Source organism: Cariama cristata, unplaced genomic scaffold, assembly GCF_000690535.1.
Source record: "Cariama cristata isolate BGI_N322 unplaced genomic scaffold, ASM69053v1 scaffold4239, whole genome shotgun sequence".
Taxonomy (NCBI): Eukaryota; Metazoa; Chordata; class Aves; order Cariamiformes; family Cariamidae; genus Cariama; species Cariama cristata.
Window position 1 is genome coordinate 133,074 of NW_009633896.1, and position 20,577 is coordinate 153,650.

Below are 20,577 nucleotides of genomic sequence, written 5' to 3' on the forward strand. Positions count from 1 at the left end.
AGTACCCTCCATCTCATGATGCCATGGGTCCTAATATGTGGGATTCAAAATCTGTCTGTGAGCTATCTTTGGTTTATGCACCACAATCCTTGGGTTTCTAGATACCATTCAGCCCAGACTGCCTTTCCTCGTTCCTTGTTTTATGATAGCATCTGCTTCTAGACTCTTACATTTTAACTGCTGTACTACTGTTTTCAGACTCCTCTGCTGGTGGCTGTCACTGCCAGGCAGCCAGCCATTGTCTATGATTTGATCCAGACAGGAGCAGATGTCAATGCTGTAGACAACAAAGGGCAGTCAGCTTTACACCTTGCTGCAACATACGGGTATGCCCAAGTTCTTCAGGTAGGAAAAGCTTTTATGGTTTTAATTGCTAGCAGTATAAACCTACAATAAAGTCTCGATATTGATGTCTTTAAATACCCGTCTCAGAAAGCAAGATATCAGTAAGCAATGAAGACTGACCAAAGTCTCCTTTCCCATTGAGTTAGGAATTGACTTCCCAGGTTATTACTGTTTTAGGACTATACTTGGAACTAACATCAGCCTCCTGTTACAGAGGAAATGGCTTTAGCATATCTGTTGGGGAAAATAATTTTTTTCTGCAGATCATAGTTCTAAATATGCTGATGGCAGGCCAGGCACAGCAGGCTTGCTCTGGCTTGAGTCCCCAGTGTTGTACTGATGCCTGTATCGGAGGGAGTTCCCCAGAGGCTGCAGGCAGCTGTGGGGTGTGAGGAGAGGGAGCAATACCAGTGTGAAACTCCCTCCCTGATGTCAGTGTCATCCAGACAGGAGCAACAAATTGTGTCCAGACTCAAGCGAGCTGAAGAGAGAGCAGATACGACCCTGCAGACTGAGCCAGCACAGGCACAGCCTTCAAAATGAGACACATTTTTCAGATTTTATGCAAAAGCAGGATCCATCGAGAAGATTTTCCATGGTGTGAGGGAAACCAGACACTCCTGTATGGCCAGAATCTATTTGAGCTTTCATGGCTTATATGACCAGATCTTTGCTTCCCTATTGCTTCACAGATCTTTCTGTAGACAGGGTCCGCATCTAAGTTGTGTGCCAGCCAGACTCTAACAGCCCTGAAGAGCAAGTTAGCACATTAGCAAAGGCGCTGTGGGAATTTTTGGAAGCGATTACACAGCAGAGATAGGCATACTGGAACACGTCCCTTAAATGCTTAGCTATTGGCCATAAAATGGAATTAATAAAATGCGCCTTCCTTGATTCATATCCGGGCTGAGTATAGGCAGCTCAAATGCAGAGTTTCATCGCAGCAGCATGGCTGCTGCTGAGTTTACCTGAGGGCAGGGCACAGGGCCCTCTGAGGAAGAGGGACGTGCCAGTGGAAGTGCAGGGGGTACCTGGCATGCTGGCAGTCCATATCCAGTATTCATCAGCTCTGCCTTGCACACGCCCTGGGTTAAGTTACACAGTTAATGTGTAACATTGCGAGTTCTTTGGAAAACAGGTGTTTCATTCAGTGCGGGAAAGTGTTTTACATTCAGATGATTCCAACAAAGCCTCCCAGAATGCCTTGTGGTGGTTTGTGGTTTGGTTTTTTTTTGCTGTTGTTTTCCACTCCCACCCAGCCTCGGACACAGAAAGGGAGAATGTACTCATGCTTGCTTCTTGGTGCGGTCAAAGCCACTAAATGCTTTATGGTTGTTTATTTATTTTAATTGTTTTTTCTAATGGATTAAACATCGATTCTCTAATGATCAGGCAGCTCAGAGCTACTTGTCAATATTTGATCCTTGTGTATTATATTATTGTTACGAAAAGAGAGTACAAGCCCTAACCATTCCGGATAATCTTTCAGCAGAAGGATACTGTCCTGAGTCTTGTCTAACTTTACAAGGTTCTGGATGAGTGACTTCACTGCAAAAATTGTCAGTCAAGATGCTGTAATGTGAACAACTTGCTTTATCCCATCAAGAGCTAAAAATGCGTTATACGTAATAATATAGATAAGGAGCTACTTGGCTGCATCACATTGAATCTGTCACTTTCTTAAGTTAGAGTTTTAAAATTTTTACTCTCTGCTAAATCCAAGCAATACTTATCTCCAGACTATTTCATGCCATTTATAGGCTCTGCATCCTCATTGCAGCAGCTGTTGCAACAAGCTGTGGTTTTAACCTGTTACACCGTTGCACATCTGCTGCACGTTGAAAAGAAAAAGTAAATAAATCCAGTCTGAGAATTTCCAGTATTGATAAACTTTTAGGTAATAAAGTTTGGGTGTACATGTCAAGGAGAGATTTTCATTTATCCTTGCCAAGAATAACTCAGAATAAATAAGGATCGGTGTTATTGGTGCCTTTTGCTTAATCCAGGGTGAAAGAGAGTTAGCTAGCACTCTTGAGCTGAGGGCAGTCACTTAATTTTACTGAGAATCTAATAGAATACTATACTTAGGTGGTGTTTAGGAAGCTAGAGAACACGACCATCTTGTGTTACCCTGAATGTCCCTGTTAGGAAATAGATTCACAACACTGAAATCTAGTGTCAAGTAAGGGCTTAGTTTGTAGTTAAATAATAATTATCTGATTGTTTGTTTGTTTTAAATTTTTGTTAGTTTTGACTGATTTTGGCTTGGACAGTATTCTGCTGAACTAAAATTTTCCATTTCTCTCCTGCTTCTAGGTTATACTGGCACTAGGTTTCCCTCTTGATTTAGAAATGAAAGATTTTGAAGGTAAAATCCTTTGCACAAATATTTTATAGTGGCATTAAAAAAAAAAAAAAAAAGAAAAAAGCGTATTGGCTATTTCATTGACTGATGCTCATTGGTATTCGGTGGTGTGATAGGAGGCTGGAATGGTCTCAGGAACTGCCTGGAGGAGAGTCATTGCTGTGTGATCAAATGCCACAAAATTCAATAGTACTGATGATTCAGTGGTGATCCAATGCACAATTGGAACTGAGCACATGCTGGAGTGCCCCATAAACTGTCTATACAGCCCATATGGTACATTTGAAACCAGAGAAGGGCTTGTGCCTTAACAACACATGTGCAGAGATGCATATGCTCTCCCTGCCAGTCCTCACTTCCCCTCTGTACATCAATATCTTCCTTGGGACTGTCGTCATCTTTCTCTCATTCTTGGTTTTCCAGGCCATACCCCACTCCACTGTGCTGTTCTGGCCCACAATGCCCTGCTCCGGGAGCAGGGTTGCCAGACGTTGATGGAAGAGCAGCAGAAAGATCTTCAGCACCAGAGCAAAGAACTGGAGTCCTGTATCCACCTCCTGGTGCAGACAGGAGCCTCCATCTACAGCCGAGTAAGGGATCAGCTCAGTTATCCGTATGCTGTTTGTTTGTATGGGAACTCTCCCCTGCCCTACCTGACACTTGTGCTGTGCCCAAACTATAGAATTGGAGAAGGAATGAACTGCTGACAGAAGGACTGAGCCTGTTCCTCTTTTAAGTGACTGGTTGCAGAGTTCATTGCTGCCTTTTGGAGTTACTTTCTTGCAACCTGAAGCAAACGCTCGACAGTGAGGGCCACTGAAGGGAAGGAGGCGCTCCACGTTAGCCGCAGAGCGGGCCTGGGCTTTTCTCCAATGGGTTTATATAATATCTTCAGGTTGTTCTGAAGAACATTTCTTATTTTGTTTGGGTTTTTTTTGTTTTTAAATAGGATGTGAAAAGCAACAAGACAGTTCTCCATTATACAGTCCAGGATGGGAACATCTCCCTGCTCAGATACTTCTTGGAGCTGAATGCTTTCAAGTCCAAGGACTTTGTCAACAACAAGGTGAGTCAGGCCATGTGTGGACAGGATTTGTGCGCACATCCACAGGCAGAGGAGATGTTGAGAGCAGTGTGAGAGCTGTGCTGTGATGAGGGGCTGCATGCAGACAGAGACAATAGGAGATCTGTGGGGTCCTGCAGAAACCAGTTATTCTCCTCTGGAGGGAAAGAACAAATTTTATTTTTTTTTTTCACCCTGAAACTGCATTTTCTAGTAAATAGACACTTCACCCGGAAAGCAGTGCCTAGCTTGAACTCTGAGTTGTGTCGTGAAACGCAGGCCCCACTCCCAGAGGGCAGAAGCTGACAGAATGAGAGAACAAGATAATCAGGGAAGAGGAAGGACACGGGAAGCGGTTACCTGGGGAGGAACATGAACTTTATTACATTAGACTGGAGACTGAGAAAACAGATCTGCAATGATGCAATCGTTTGCTGTTGGCGGCAACATAACACTGAAAGACAGCAGTTTAGGGCAGCCATGTATCAAGTAATCTCTCCTGTCAAATATGCCATTCGTAGGAAGGATGACGCTCCTATTTCAGTTAAGGGAGATGATGACTCTTGATGCCTTAAATGTTATTTGTGAATCTTCTGGCTCTGTTTGTGCCTGGGCACACACTGGTTATTGTTACGACTGCCTGCATGTTTGAGCCTAGAGAATTAAAATATTCAGAGGGCCCACCAAGCCCTAACAGCTGCCAGGAGCAGTAACAGAAGACAGACATATGCTACAGGCAGTGAACCAGTGGCTGACGTTGCCAGGCAGGTGAAGCATGGGTAAACCAGCTCTTTGAAGCAAGACAACATCCTTGCTGAGCACGTGGGAGCCTAGGCACTGTGGCAAGTAGTCCACCTCTGACTCCGGGAGCTGGAGACTCTGCTTTCGGCACTCTATACAATCTCACCTACTGAGGTGAAGTTTTGCTAACATTGGTTCCTCAGTGCAGGGTTTCTGGAGGCACAGCCATTCCTAGGTTGTGTAAAGCAAGCTAGAAACCTTCCCAGTGCTGCTGTTGCGTCGCCCATCCCCTTGCTGCCCCATACTTCACCTCTGAGCAGATACCAAGCAGTGACACTATCTTGCAGACGTATCAGCTTCACCCATCCTCCTAAGCAAAATTCCTGACATTCCTATGCCTTAGCTGAGACATCACTCTGCACCATCAACCAGCACTTTGGGTCTTGACTAGCTGCCCCCTCTCAGCAGGATTAAGTGGGTGATTCTGGATGCTTCTGCAGAAGGGTACCCTTGAGCAGGAAAGGACAGAGGGAGGGGAGGACAAGGCTAGGGCTCACTGTTTTGAGAGGATCAGTGCATTAGCTTTTCATTTCAACAGTTGCAGTCTCTTAGCCTTGCTTGTACTCCCTAGAGCATCCACATGCTTGTGTTCATCAGAAAGGAATTGAATGTTTTTTTATCAACTCAGTTGCTCACTTGAGAAGCAGATACTGGGCAGCTTCACTTCCCCCCCCCCCTACAGATTTCTGTGTGGACTGGAGGAAACATGTTTTGCTTTATGTATGTGGGTAATAACACTGAATTTCTGTCTCTTTGTACAGTGAAGGGCCTTATGCTGCCTTTTTACTACATTCTTTCTGTATCTTTTAAGACCCATTAGACAGGTGCTAGCTTGTCCATGGGAGTCTGCTGTTGTCTCTTGATCACAATTCTGTGAGAGCTTCCTACTGTGATAGGATCGTTTGGAGTCTTCGGTCTTGTTGGTGAGCTGTCTGGGACAGTGAGAAATATGATGGCAAGGTTGTCTGATACCCATCCTGGCTTTTTAGGTCTTCCAAGTATGAAGAAGAAGGGTTGCCCAGGTATGAAGAAAACAGGGATGCTGGAGTCCATGTTTTGGCTTCTCTGGCTCAGCCACTGCTTACTGTGGTTGTCTCATTCCAAATCCATTTGCTTGTGGATTCCACAATGAAAAAAGCATTGAGGCCTTTGAGGTATTTTTCACCTGAAGGGTTCGTAGAGTCCACATATTGGTGCTCTGGACCATTGTCTCACATAAACCCTATTAAAGTCAATGGGAGGCTTCAAGATCAAGCATTGTCAGATTGCCTTGTTTTCTTAGCCCTATGCCTGGATTTGGATGGGGCTTTGAGTAACCTGGTCTAGCAGAAGGTGTCCCTATTCAAAGCAGAGTCATTGGAACTAGGTGATCTTTAAGGTCCCTTCCAATCCAAACCTATGATTCTATGATAAGTGCTTCTGCCACAAAGGTGCAGCAAACAAACGCACATGTTTCCATTTTAACGAGAAGTCCTATAAAGAGCTTGCAACTATCTCTTGACTCTGTGGGATGATAAAATTGACAAGGATCTGCTTGTTCAGGGCTTGTGAAAACGCCTTGTCTGAGAAGAGCTGTTAAGATTTTGCTATTTTGTTTTACACTTCAATGTCCCTTGTGTCTCAGTGGTAAACAGGACCTGAAAATCATAACTATTGCTTTTAACAACTAGAATAGTAACACAGGTTGCAATTTGTGTCCAACCATTCCAAATTCATGACAAACGTATGATCGTTTCCGAGAGAAAAAATATACAGCTGCCTAAATGAGACTTCTTGCAGACTAAAAATACCTTGCCTTATGCATTTGCTTATTAGGTTTTTCTCATTTAAAACCCTTACCAGTCATACCTGACTAGGCACGAGCACAGATTTCTGCACGGTCTGGTGATACCAGAGCTTTTCTACAGCAAATCGCAGGATGCTCTGACCTGCGCCCCCCCGTGGCTTCACAACCAGTCCTGTCTTGTCTCGGTGCAAATCCTGTTACTGAAAAAGCTGGAGTCAATATATGCTTAAGCAGGCCTTGACCTCAGGACTCTGCTTAATGACAGCGACATGAAAATAAAGCACTACCTTCAGCACTCTGGGAAGGAACCGGGAGAAGGTTTGGAGCACAGCACGATTTATGTTGTCTGCTAAAGAGCCAAGCCGCCTGCAGCCCTGTTTGGTCCACGGTACACAAAGTCACACACGGACTGCTGGACCTCTGGCTTGGCGGGACCGCTGGCATGGCTTGGTGCCTTTCAAAGGACCTCTTTTTAATGCCATGAGTTTGGTGACCTGGGAGAACTCAGTGTCAAAGATGCCTGGTAACCAAGAGATCAGTCTATCAGTCTGAGCCTCGTGTATAACCTATACATTATCGGGTCTGACTTTCACTTGTGTCAAGGTCTCTCTGCAACTTTCTGGCACTTGCAAGTGATTGTAAAATGGAGTAGTGGAGATCTGTGGAGCACAAATGGGTCTGCTATTGTCGATACTTGCACAGCCCCTGCGTGATGCGTAACACAGCATAATGTGTTTTGTGTCCCTTTGACTTAAGTTTCCCTGTGAAATAGTTCCTATTTTTTCGCCTCGATAAATACACATGTTGCATGGCCTCTACCCTTCTCTTTTTCAAATAACTCATCAGGTCTCTGCTTACATCATGGTACGATTTAGCAGAGGGTTGCAGAATGATTAGGAATGTTGCTGATAGAGGACTGTTTGTTAGCTGTACCCAAAGCATCAAAGCCTGCCCAATTTGTAGTGCTCTATCAGAAAGAAAAATCTAAATCCACAAATCTCCTGCATGAGCAGCCATACATGGGAGAAACAGAGCAGGGATACTCCCTCACCTCCCTGTAAGTAATTGTGTGAGGCTTCTTCAGCTGTTGTTTCACAAGTCTCCATTTCTAGGGCAATTCTGAGTAGGTGGCACAGCTCATCAGAGGGTTTCTCCCCCCCCTCCAAAGCAATTTTGATACTCAGTTTCATTTCCCCCCCCCCCCCCCCCTTCTTTTTCTTTTTCTTCCAATACATTAGGCACATGGCAACACAGCCTTGCATATGGCAGCTGCATTGCCTCATAACAAGAACCAGAAAGAAATCATCCAGTTGCTTCTTGACCACGGGGCAGACCCAAGGATCCGAAACTTAGACAACGATCAGCCAATCCACATGACTCCTTCTGGAAAAGCTGGGGATCAGGTACATGATGCGCATTGCTGCCGCTTCTTCCTAACGCATCTGTGCACACCACAACTGTCTGTCCTTACCAGGGGAACAGTGAGGACAAGCCATATGACATGGGTCTGATGTTGCAGTGGTGTAGGCTTGGGGGTTTCCTGCTTCAGTAGATCTATAATCGAGGAGCACAAAGCAGGTATTAGCTGATACACCAAATACATTAGGGGAGGGGAGGTATCAATGTGTACTTCCTTCATGATGGCAACAAATCTCAAGGGATGATCGGGTTTCATGCCTACAGATATGATACAACTCCTGGAGCTCATTGTAGTCTCTGATATGTTTATATGTGTATTTAGTTACACATATACATAAGTATGTATATGTATGTATTGGGGTGTCTGCATGCACGGTTTCAGACGGTACATTATGAACTTCTACATTTTTTGGCAGGTAAGGCATTTGCTGAAGAAAGGGAAAGTTGCATCTGCATTCATTTCCTGCCGAAATGCCAGATCCTAGGTTGCCTGTGATTTCTGGAATGGCTTCAACCTCAGCTTGTTGTTTGCACAAGGCCTCTTAGAAAAACTGTGAGGATGGCTAACCAACACATCCCTGCTCCTCAGGTCTTTAAACCAGAGTGGGATGACAGTGTTTCTCAACCTGTGGACCATAAGTAGCATGTAAGATATCAGAAGATGAGCTTTCAAATGGTTGAAAACTTTATTTTGTTAACAAAGAATACTAATAAACCTCAAGCATTGCTTGCAAGCAAGGAGGCAAGCAAAGCAAATGGCTGTTACATAAATAAGCAAATGTTCAAAGTACAGCCAACCTTTGATTTAGTGGCAACCGAAACCCATGGTAGTAACGGGACACAAGATGGTAGTTTGGCTATAAAAGGTTGAGAAATACTGCCATAAGACATGTTTGAACTGTGCTTCCTGTTAGGTCCTGTACAGAGGTACGGGTTGAAATGCTGAACCCTTTGTGATGTGCAATTATCTCCGTTGTTCCTGCTAGCCTGGGAAAGCAGGAACCCGAGGGGAGGGAAAAGACTGGATGGAAGAGGTCAGGTCAGCCTGAGTCATCATCCATGGCTGTATCTCACCTGAGCGAACAGACATCCAAACTCAAGAGCTCCAAATGAGGGTTCCTGCAAGCTGCTACTACCCCATTTCTTAGCACTTTGTGGAAGAAAGCTGAAGCAGCTGTCCATTGCCACAGTCTCTCACTCCACCCCAAGAAAAACCAGATGCCTGTAAGAGCAAGTACATGGGGCAAGTTCTCAGCAGCACTGGTTCATGTGGCTCCTGAGTGCTTCCCAGTGAAGGGATTCTTCTTTGAGACATCTGATCCAATCCAGATCTCCATCTCTGATGGCAGAGAGTAGCTCTGGAAGAACCTCAGAGTGGGAGAGCTGAACCCTCACCTGAGCTAATGCCTGTGTAAGAGACAGAGACTTCCTCTGGGTCTTCAGCAGCTTTTAGGCATGGACAGGGTAGAAAACCTTTGAGCCGTGTGGGCCTGTACACAGCAGGGTCAGAGTGCAATCCGGTAAGTGCTCTCCTATTCCCATTCTTATCTAAGGGGACGTTTTAATAGATTCTTCTTATTCTTTCTGTGAAATGATTTGTGAATTGCTGTGCAATCAACTGGCAACAATGTCCCTGCCGGGTCAGTAGGACTGAAGGTAGATGCCTGAAGGGAGTGAAAGCCATGTTTTGACAACTCTTTCACAGAGGGTGTCTTGTCTTCAGTAGACACTCTGAATTATAGTTTGCCGGTTTCTCAATGTTGCACAAGTTATTTTTTCTAACAGGACTGAACAATAAGATGAAGGGCTGATGTCTTAAATCACTGCAGTAACTTCCTTGGTCACCACCTGACAAACTCAACAGGACAGGGTTTTCAAAAGCAGTTGTCAGTCTTGCAGACCTGGACTGTTTGCACAACTGTTTAGCAGATTTGGACAAAGGCTTTTAAGACATGCAGAAATCTTCTCGACTTTCTTAGCCCACCTCTCTGCTATTTTGGTATTGCTTCTCACTACATCATATCTACAAACCTGCCAACATCTGCTGATAAAAATCAGACAAGTATTTGCATGTGTTTGCATAAATTTGCATATATCTGGGTATAGGCCAGCAAAAGCATGTGCTTTCTTACTTTGAAGGGATGTTATAACAAGCCCTGAATTGAGTGATAACTGCATTGGTGAGTGAGTACTGTGTGTCAAGACAAAATGGTCAATAAAATATCCATTTCTTGAACTTGCTAGCAACAAAACTGTAAGCCTGTGACCAGCATGTGGCATGTGATGCACTAGAGGAAATGTAAAAAGCTTTTTACCATCTAGAAATGTCTGTGAGATGACGTGAGTCCTTTTGCAGCAAGTGAAAAAAATACATGAGCTGTTTTCTCGAGTGGCTTCTCTCTTTATTGTTTTATCTGCCTGCTGTTGGATCTTTAATACAGAGCAATGCCACCAGTGACTTGTAGTCTGTAAGCATCGCCATCTCCAGAATATCAGGGAAAACATCAGTCTGGGGAGGGATGGATGTGGCTTCATTCAAAGCATCATCCTGGCAGCCTGTGTTACTCAGAGTTGATAGATGAGATCTGCAGAGAGAAGAATCCATGACTGACCCAGGAAGGATTCCTCCTCTCTACAGGTATATCTGTGTTCAGCTTCCTAAAGCTCATACATTAGAGGGCTGCTCTGAAGCCAACCACAATCAACAAGGTGTTCATATTGTCTTTGGACTGGATCCACGAGGCAGTTGGAGGCTGCTGCTTCCCCGTGCATGTACAGCACCTTTCCCTTTCCCTGTCAAGCCAGCCAGTTCCTGACCTGTTTATCAAGAAAATCCCTTTTAAGGCTCAAAGGTGGCCCAAGTGTTAAGTCTTCTGTGCTGGGGTGAATTTAATTGATTTGAGCAGTAGCTTACTTCACAGTGAACCCCTCAATTTTTTATGACTCTTTCAGGGCAAATGTACCTTTTATAACCTTAGCAGTATTGGCAGTGTGTGATACCCCTTTATTTGCACAGTTTATCTCTTCCTACCTGTGGCTTTGGATAAGCTGCTAATAACAAAAGCTTGTTATCACCAAACAAATGTTCCGAAGTGGCACCATAGAAAACTCGCCAGTCGGTTGGCAAGGAAAACTTTTTGATCAAATACTCTGTGCAACTGGTAAAGAACCTGAAAATAAGAACCTTTTATTTTCTCTCTAACTGCGGGTTACTTCTGGTGTTATTCATGGCCTTTGTAAGAATGGGGTGATCCTCACTTTTATGTAAACACATGTCTATATAGGCTGGCAGAACTTCACCTGGCAGGGACTGATGAAATGTCAGCATTCCAGTCGTGCTGTGCTGGTTCTGTTGGAGATACAACCCAAGCTACTTTCCTTTAACCCCCACCTTTTTTTTCTTTTTTTTTTTTTTTTTTTCTTTTTTTTTCTTTTTTTTTTTTTTGTGGGGGTGTGGGGTGAGGGAATAAAGGGGGAAAAGAATATGTTCCTCATAGCCAGAAAATGCACAATCAACCTTTGAATAGTCCTCTTTCTGTAGTTTTTTTTTTTCCTTTCTTGTGTCAACAAGACAACATTGTGTCAACAGTCAGCAAGCTTTTACTTGCACTGCATATGTCACCTGGAGCTATTGACATGGAGCTGGGGAATGGTGTCTAAAACATATTTCCAGTCCCCGGCATAGGGGATTTCAAAACAACCAGAGAAAGGGCAGCAAAGAAACAGGAAGAGGCTGCAAGGGATGGAGGACAGTGCTACTTACTTAAGGGAAGCTGTTAGAGTCCAAAGACCCTGGTGCATAGAAACATTTTGCTGGAAATATCCTTGTCCCAGTAGAGTAAATGATAACTTCAGAGCAGCTAGTCCCACGCAGCATGAAGCCAATAGCTGTTAGAAATCTGCTGTCTTTAAGAACGCACTGCGTGCTCCTATCTCGGGACCTCAGCCACCTGCAATCCCTGGAACTGTGGAAGCTTAGTGGTGAGACCAGACTAGCCCTTCAGGAGACAGCTTCCGCCATCAGAGGAGTGCTTTTTTTGCCTAGGTCAGGCAATATCCAAGGAGCAGGAATAAGAATGGAATGTAGGGTGGTTTGTAGTGCTTGTGCTCACACTGCCATTCCTAAGTGGTCATGGCTAAACAGCAGCTGTACGTTCAATGATGGGCGCAATCTCTCCTCTGGACACCACAGCCTTTGCACAGAGCAGCCCTCTTTGGAGACACAGTGTAACCACTGACAGCTGTACAGACCTATGCCACAATATACTGATAAACGTGCGATCTGCTGCTAACAGATTTATAGACTGTAACACTTGCTGGCTCTGTTGTGTAGACTGGGATACTATTAACCTAGCTGTAAGATGTGTTAATATGAGCCATCTCCTTGTTGAATGCTCATTTACCATTTTCACATGTTCTTTCCTCTGCTGTATGATAACAGCTCATGTCAGCTCTGTTAAGCTCAGGCCAATGTTACCAGCCCATGGGGAGGATGTGGTCACCCCATTTCCACTAGAAGCCTCAAATATCTTGCCTCAACCTTATCTCCTTGTGGCTCTTTCATGTCTGTGATAAGGGGCTTTGACATGTGGCTAAAGGTGTGCCCACTCCTCAAGCAGCAGGCAGGAGTAGCAGGCACTGAGCAAGCCATGGGGCAGGCTGGGGCAGCAGGAGTATAACTTTCTGATGTCTTGAGGTAACACTCAGGGGCTGAAGCATCTGCCAGCACTACTAAAATGATACCTAATAGAGTGTCTCTGCCCAGCGGTAACCACACCTTTAACTGCAGCAAAGATACAGCTGTTAACTCCTATTTATAAGCTTTCTGTAGCCTAATGCATTTATCACTTGGGCCAACTCTGAGATTAATCAGGTAGCAACAGGGGAGAGGGGAAGATATTATTTAAAGTTGTCAAAATATTTTAAAGAAAGTTTTGGAAAAAAAGCTGCTACCTTACATAAGGTAAAGGAGCTGAATGTTGGAAAGCTACAGTTATCTCTGTGTAGTCTCCTTATCTAGCACGGCAAAAATGAATCTTCCTGTCCACGGACCTGGGCTGGACATGGAAAAAATGGCATTTTTAACTCATATAGAGCTTAAAGTGAAGAGAACCCTGGAGGCTGCATGGGAGGCAACAGCTCTGTTTTTTGATGAAGGTGAGGACAGAAGGTTGAAATAGCTGGCATTATACAAATATTTTTTAAAGTCTCATTAAAGAAATGTTACTCTTAGTTCTTCGTAGATTTCACAGGGTGAGGAAATATTAATTGTATTTTTTGGTAGAATGAAAGAAACCTCACTATTTGCCAGCCAGAGGTGTAGATCTGTTGCACTCTTGGCCATATGGGTAATTTCAGCTCTGGGGAGAGGAAATCTTTTCAGTTAACTGTAAAAGTGTCTGGTGGAGAAGGTGAGCATACAGCTAGTTAAATTATGTATTTGTCTCTGCAGGCATGGTTAGCTTTTTCATGTATTGGATTTAATACAGAGAGATGCTTCTTTCTTTCCAGTCTGGATGCTCAGCTGAGAAACTGGTAGCTTGGCAGTTTGCCCCACCAAGTGCTGTAAAAGGGGGTAAGACACAGTGTTAGAAAGGTCTGGGTTTATGCAAGAAACAGGGAATCCTCAGGTATGATACGTTTCCCATTATCTACTTAAAACAAAAATAATAATCATTTCGCTCCTGTTCAGTTGATTATGCTGAAAGGTGCAGAAAACCTGATATCAACAGATCAAAATATACTAAGGGCTGCCAAACTACATCAGACTCCCCCTGAAGCTCTGCCTTCACGGGGAAGCTGGTGTTGAGCAGCAGCCAGAGAAGTTTGGCACTGGATACAACCTCTGTGCAGGCCTGAGGGGCCTTTCTGGTGCATGACCCATGGGCTAAGCCCTGACCTTGCACGGAGAAGAGCAGTTTTCCTTTTCTGCAAGAACCACTAGAGAATATCATTATGGCAGCCTGAGAGAAGCTGAGAAGCTAAGGAGCTGCAGATCCACCTCAGAGTGGGGTGTTGCACAGCTTTCTCTGTGGATAGTGTGCTGGATGCTAAGAAATGCGTAGACTTTTTACTTTTTACCTGCTGGAAACAGTAACTGAGACCTTTCATGCTGCTGAGTAATTGCCCTTTGTGTAGGTTGCTGAGAGTCTCTTTTCTTCACCTTTGTGAGAACAGTGCCAGGATCCTGGTCCATTAGGAGAAGAGAAAAGCACTGACATTTAGCACATGAGGAATGAACAGGCTTCAGCATGCATACCAAATTATTTATTTGTATCAAAAAGAGCTGGCTTAACGACATGTGTTTGGTAAGGCAGCTTAGGATTTCTTTGAAAAGCAACAACAACAAAAACAGAGGGGGAAAAAAAAACCCAAACCAGCACAACAACAATAAAACACCCCTGACCTTACAAGACAGGTGGATTCATGTAGTGACAGCATCATGTAGAAAATGTGTGAGTAGTGAAGAATAAACTAGACTGTGTTAGGCAGCGCAACTTTGCATAGTTCATGGGCAATTAATCTGATTTGGATACAGTGGATGTGTAAAACCACAGTCCCCATTAGCTATAGCAGATGTCACAGTTCCTATCCCTTCTGAAGAAGTCATCGGCCATGGCCATGGGTGGTAGGTAGTCCTTGCAGTCCGTGCTGGGGCAGGGGAAGTACTGCGGGACCCTGTTGTCCACGTGCTGGGAGCCACAGGCTGTGCAGCAGCAGGCTGAGGTGGTGTATGGGGAGGGGGTATAGCAGGACCACTCCTCTGCAGGGTAGCCATAGGTCTTGGTGTCCGGAGCGGAGGGTGGGCTGTGGGTCAGCGGGGTGAAAGGAGACAGCTGAGGAGGAGAGCAGCTATAGTTTAATGGGCTGGACAGATCAGTTGAACTGGGGGATCCAGCAGCCTACAGTTTGAGAGGAGAGAAAAAAAAAAAGACAAAAACAACCAAAAATGGGACGTTTCAGAGTGTCATTTGAGGGAATCTGGACAGCAGCTGGATTTCCTGTTGCCTTTCTCAGGAGTGTCTATCTAACCAGGGAGATGGTTTGGCCCTTGGAGGCCTAAACCCAAGAGGCAGTTCCTGTGACATTAGTGTTAATAGGGAGCTTCTCTGTGAGTTAGAAAACGGCTAGCAGGAACTGGGCTATTATTTGCAGAAAATCTACAGGATCTGTAGAAGGGACATGCCCTATTCTGCAGTCTCTCTCTAGGTTTGTCTGGGCCTCCCTGTCCTCTGCTCCCAATGAGAAACCATGCAGAAATCTGCACAAGGAGGCTGCATTGCTGTGGCTGTACCCCATGCCCCTAAAAGCAGCCACATTTCCAAATCAGCTTGATGCTGTTCTGCCCCAGGATGTGTCTCCCTTCCCCATCTTCCCTCTGAGTGCACCTGTGGCTGCTCCCCTGGAATACAAAGCTTACCAGGCCCTGGTTAAAGCAGAGCGGGACTGATTGGAAGGCATCTGAGGTGTAGTGCGAGGATGTCTGGAAAGCACTGAAGGCTGGGTCTAAGGGCGCATCTGTCTGAAGACAGGAATCTACCAGCTGTTCCAAATAGCTAGAGCTTTCTTCACAGGAGAGACAATTCGAAAACTGCCATGATGGACAATAGTTGGGAACAGAAGAGATGGGTTCTGCATCAAAAGGTGCTAGGAGAGAAGGTAAATCAGACAGTAGCAGATTATTCAGTATCTGTCTTCACAAAGGGCAGGTGTTGCCCAGGTCAGGTTTCAGTACTCATATGTTCAGTAGCCCTGTGGATTTAGACAAAGAAAAAGGTCCTTCAAGTTCAGGGTGAATTTTCTAGGGAAGCAGACACCGGGAGGAAGATGCTTAAAAGCATGCAAATAACTTGGGGAACTTTCATCCCCTTGGAAAGCTCAAAAAACTCTTTAAGTACTGCTGGAAACTCTTCTGGCTCCAGCCATTTTGGACAAGGATCCAGCTGGAAACTCCCTCAGACTCTTGACCCTCTGGCCTGCCTTCAAAATGTCAACTGTTTACAGACCTAGAAGGTTGCCATGCCTTGATTTATACTTCACAGCTTGGCAGATGGCTTGTGCCTTTGCCTCACTCAATCTCCAGATGCGGCGTAGCTACATCTGCAGGAAAAAGGGGGTAACAGAAGAATAATTTGCTCTTTTATCCTCCAAACGGCCAGACAGGAGACAAATGTCTGAGTAGACAAAATGGAGCAAGTCAGTGATAACGCGGCATTGCATCCACTTAGTGTTACCGGCAAAAGTGCGAGTTCCTAGAAAGTTGTAGGGACAGACTCTCACTGTACTGCAACATGCTTGCTGGGTGTATGAAAGCTCACAGCAGATCTGACTCTTCAGAATAATTATCTTTTCATGCTGTGTTCAAATATGGTTAAAAGCAAAGCCCTGTCCACATGGAGGGGCACAGGTCTCAAGGCAATGGAACCGCATGTGGGTAGAGTCGCTCAGAGTCATAACTGTTTGCAGGTTCAAGGTGGCAGTGTTTAGCTGGATGTGGGGAGGAAGTGAGAAGCACCCAAAATACATAAATAGATGGAGATTTTCCAGCCTGAAAAAGCTTTGGTATGTCTCACTTTTCTTTATTAACATAAGCAAATTGATTCCCAAATATTGATGATTTTATCATTTCCTTGTCCAAACGATCTATATATGCACACCCGACCAACCTTTTAGGTGTCTCCGCTTTGGCTGCAGAATAATTGAAGGATCTGTGAGCCCAAAGAGCTATTCCCCCCACCCCTTTCCCCTTTCTTTGGATGTTCACATACAGGAGGAAGAAACTCTTTGTGTCGCTGAAAACCTGACACTCATTTCACTCCTATGGATGCTGCCAGAAGAGTGAGAATAGCCAATTCTGCTGGAGTTCAGCAAAGTGCTTCAGGGCGATCTGACCCTCTAGCTCCAACCGGACCCACAGACTGCAGCCTGGAGAAGGTGAAGCCAGCAGTGCTATTCCCTCGGGGATGAGCATCCCTTCCTGAAGAGGATCTCACTCCTTGCTGTGGGAAAAATAAACTGCAGAAATGAGAGCATGTGAGCGTGCTCCTGAACAGCGTATTATATACCTGGCTGGCCTCACGGCATCCTCATCTGCATTTCATGGGCTCCCTTCAGGTGCTGATTGGCTGCATTGCCGGTTATCTGGCACTGCCTGCCTCAACCAAGGGCTGGAAAGACTCGGCTGTGGGAAAAATTGGGAAGGTGGTGGGAAGGGACATGTGGATAGGCTTTGTACCAACCTGGGTGAGGAGGAGACACAGACTCTGAAAACTGGATGCTGCTGCTGCCCCAAGAAACCTGACCAAAGAGAAGGGAAGAAAAGAAATTGTAGATACTGTAACACAGGGAAGCATTTTTCTGCATGCTGAGGTAAGTCAGGATTTCACTTCAACCTATTCACGTAAACCTAATTTACCTGACGGCTGTGGCATCGAAAACTTCCCTAGTATTAACAGAACAAGATTAACGTGCATAACATGACTTTTCCCTGAGCCTGTAATGGCACTGGAGGAGCACACCACCAACCTGGTGTAAAGCCCTTGATACAGCACGTTGCTAGTGTGCTCTTCCTACTGCGCTGTTACTGTTAATTCAGCAGAGAGGTGGCTGCCTTTGAAACTAACATGTTAATTTCTAGGACCATGAATTCCACAGTGGAGGGGTCCCAAAGAATTTGTGGGGATAAACATGATTGATTAATTAACAAAATGTAGTGATAACTCTTGAAACGTGACTAAAGACAATGGCAGGTATCCCCATGGCTGGGCATCAGACTGGGTCACTGTGCTTGGTGCTGACATCATTTGAGAACCAGCTCTGACATTGCTTCCCACTCTTAACACACCTACGTGCCTCTATGAAAATTGACAGTCTCATTTTCTAAGGGATGCTGGAAGCTGAAGTGGACAGATCAATCTGTTCTAGGAACCTGACCTACCAGTGGGGAGAAATTCATCCCAAAAGCAAAGGGAGTTTTGATGCGTGTTGTTCGGGACCAGGATTTTACTCTGCAAATACAAATACTGGTTTTATTTCTCAGTTTTCATTCATACAGACTTCCACTTCATTTCCTTTATTCAAAATGCTCTCAAGTTAGTGGCTTATTTCCCTAGCAACAACTTCCTAGCACATCCCCATGCATTTAATTCATTAAATACTGACTATTCTGGGCTGAAAGTGCCTGTAGGACTAGCCCTTTTCTCTCTGGCTGCAGACGTGTAACAAGGTAGACAGAGCCATACCACCAGCAGCAGAAGTTTTCAGGTTCGGCTTTTTTTCAGTGCATGGAGACAGCTTATCCTGCCAGCCCTAACCTCTGGGGCCTCTCCAGGACAACGCGTACCTTTTGCAGATCACAAAGGTAACCTCCTGCACTGCCACTTTTCACTTTTTCCTGCGTGGGCAAAACAAGCACTTTGTAAACTCGCTGTGGGAAGCGAAAACCAGTTCCACGCAGCCCTGTGACGCCTGGCTGCAGTGAAGAGAGTGCTTCCGTTAAGGCTGGAGGGGAGGCGTGATCCAGCATTTCCAAAGCTCAGCAGTTTTGTGCCCAGGCCTCTCTGCCTGCGGCTTGCAGGCCCATCAGCTTTTTGTACAATCTGCTGCAACGAGGTGCAGGAGGTGGGAGACAAAATCTGAAAACCATCCAAAGCTGTAATGTCATGAACCGGGAAGAAGTAATGATTTACCAACCTCTTTATGCAAATCCCTAGAGTGGCTGAACCTAGAGGACTCCTACAAATACTGGAAGACTGCGACAGAGAGAGAGACAGAGAGTGTACACGTACGTGTGTATACACACACACAGATCTCCATCCCCTCCTTTAGAAGGAATGGGGCCCGGAGCCACCCAGGTGGTACTGAGAAACACTGGAGACCTTAATTCAGTTAAGCACGCTTGAATATTATGCTAAGAAGCCCTAAAGGAGCAGGATGGAGCCCTGCTTAAGGGGTCTTTGCTCATGCCTTGTTTTCTTCCTTCCTGCTAGCCAAAATTTGCAGCTGTTGCTCAGTCCCACATTCCCAAACCCTCTTCACTGCCTGGGAGCTGCTGCAGGCGCTGTACCTCTGGTGCCTTCATCTCCTGCCTGATCTAACTGGACAAGAGAAAGCCTCCAGGGGTAGGGGGTGGTTGAAAGCAGCTTCCTGGAGGATGAGACTTGTAGAAAAGGGGGAGGTTAGGGGAGCTTTAGTGTGACAGAGCTTTGCCCTGGTTGCTTCTCAAAGCTACCCAAGTCGGGTGGAAGGTGTGCCCAGAACATACGCTTCACCTGATGCTGCAAGACAGTTTAGTGCATGCTTCAGCCTGGCCAGACCACATTTTAAAGGGGGAGCAGTGACCATGGCCTGCCTTGCTCATCCAGCATAATGATGCTGGAGTTGCTGTGACAACTGTAAGTTGGACTGTAATTTGTCCACGTGGGCCTTCCACCCCAGAGTGAGTTACGTTTCGAGAGCACCAGCTCCGCTTTCTCCCTGCGCTAATGGATCAGACTGTCACCTGTTTAGATGACTGCTGCAGTTACCCTGACTGAATGCTCTGCCCCCATCCTCACCAGCCTGCCACACTCAGACTTTGGCAGTCTCCTTGGCCCAGAGATTACAGTTTTGGTGAAAAAAATTAAGAGAGAAGAGACAAAGCAGACAGCAAAAGATTACTTACCGCTGCACCAGTTGCTGCTTGTCGTGCTCTTCTCTGCTGCAGTAACTCCTTAACTGTAATCTTCACTCTAACACCTTGATACACCTTGGGCTTTCCTGAAAGAATTTGTGCAAAAACACTTTACAAGATGGGAGACTTCAGAGCATACAGCAAATCCAGCATGTTTTCAGGCATGCTCTACGTGGAGTCTAGAGTTAACATGATTAAATGGTCACTGTTAAGTCACTTGTAATCACAGTTTATAGCCCTCTGTAACACCTGCTATTCAAGCTTGTAGACGTTTATGAAAAAATTGATGTTGATTATATTTAGTAATCACACATGTTTTATTCTTTTCTACCTCCTTCTTCCCCCCCACCTTCTAGGTGTCTTAATAACAAGCTCTATCTGGTGCTACTGTTGAGTTTATTTAAATTCCTATCATATTTGCCACTCCTAGGACCTGAAAATAAATGTGGGAAGCACTTCATCTGGCAGATGAAGACCAGGAACTAAACAATGGAACTATGTGGGCAGTTATTCAGAGGGCTAAACAAAACATGAATAAAATGACTGCTTTCATGAATCAACTCTTGCAAAGCCTACATTATCTCTTTATTTTGCTCATTCTCTACAACTCCCATTTATTTCAAACAAGTATTTAGGATGTCTTTAATCCAGGCAAAACCAGTCAACATTCATCAGTCACTCCCTGATGAGGGATTTTCAGTACGGGAAATGGTAAACAATTTACCTATTCTGGAAAATCACTTTCATTTGCTGTACTCATGGTAAAATATTTAAAGCCTCTGACAGCTCTGTTTCTGTCCTAACTTTCTGCTGTTATTTTCATCCAGTAGCAGATCCTACAAACACTAGTGTCGTCTCATCCTGGAGTCAGCTGTTCCTCAGTGGAGGCAGCTGGTTGCAGGTTCCCTGTCCTATTGCTGCTGCATGCAGCAAGAAGACAGTGCTGGATGTGCGGATTCTGCCCGCATATCCAAGAAATCCCACACTATAGGCACTGTCCTTCTGCTATAACCTCTCCCCTTTGGTGATGGCTGTACAGCATCTTCACCCTCCTGTCTGCCCACCCCCAGGTCTCGTGCTGCCGTCTTGGTGCTCTGGTTGAGGACACGCTGTAACAGGCATATAGG

At 45.1% G+C, this 20,577-nt stretch overlaps 2 protein-coding genes across 2 annotated transcripts in view; one reads left to right on the top strand and one right to left on the bottom strand.

The window, feature by feature from the left end:
* Nucleotides 1-8,264, top strand: part of NFKBID (nuclear factor of kappa light polypeptide gene enhancer in B-cells inhibitor, delta) — an 8,971-nt gene extending 707 nt beyond the window's left edge. Inside the window, 6 exon segments of the mRNA XM_009706929.1 lie at nucleotides 199-345; nucleotides 2,662-2,713; nucleotides 3,134-3,300; nucleotides 3,660-3,776; nucleotides 7,599-7,763; nucleotides 8,196-8,264. Of these exon segments, the coding sequence (XP_009705231.1) occupies nucleotides 199-345; nucleotides 2,662-2,713; nucleotides 3,134-3,300; nucleotides 3,660-3,776; nucleotides 7,599-7,763; nucleotides 8,196-8,264 (717 nt within the window).
* A 6,078-nt stretch (nucleotides 8,265-14,342) lies between these two features.
* COLCA2 (colorectal cancer associated 2) lies at nucleotides 14,343-19,559 on the bottom strand (the record flags this gene model as incomplete). Its single annotated transcript, XM_009706931.1, has 4 exons — nucleotides 14,343-14,681; nucleotides 15,200-15,426; nucleotides 18,845-18,875; nucleotides 19,442-19,559. Coding segments are annotated over 4 exons (715 nt in total), but the record flags the coding sequence as incomplete, so codon positions are not given.
* Nucleotides 19,560-20,577: the final 1,018 nt, after the last annotated feature.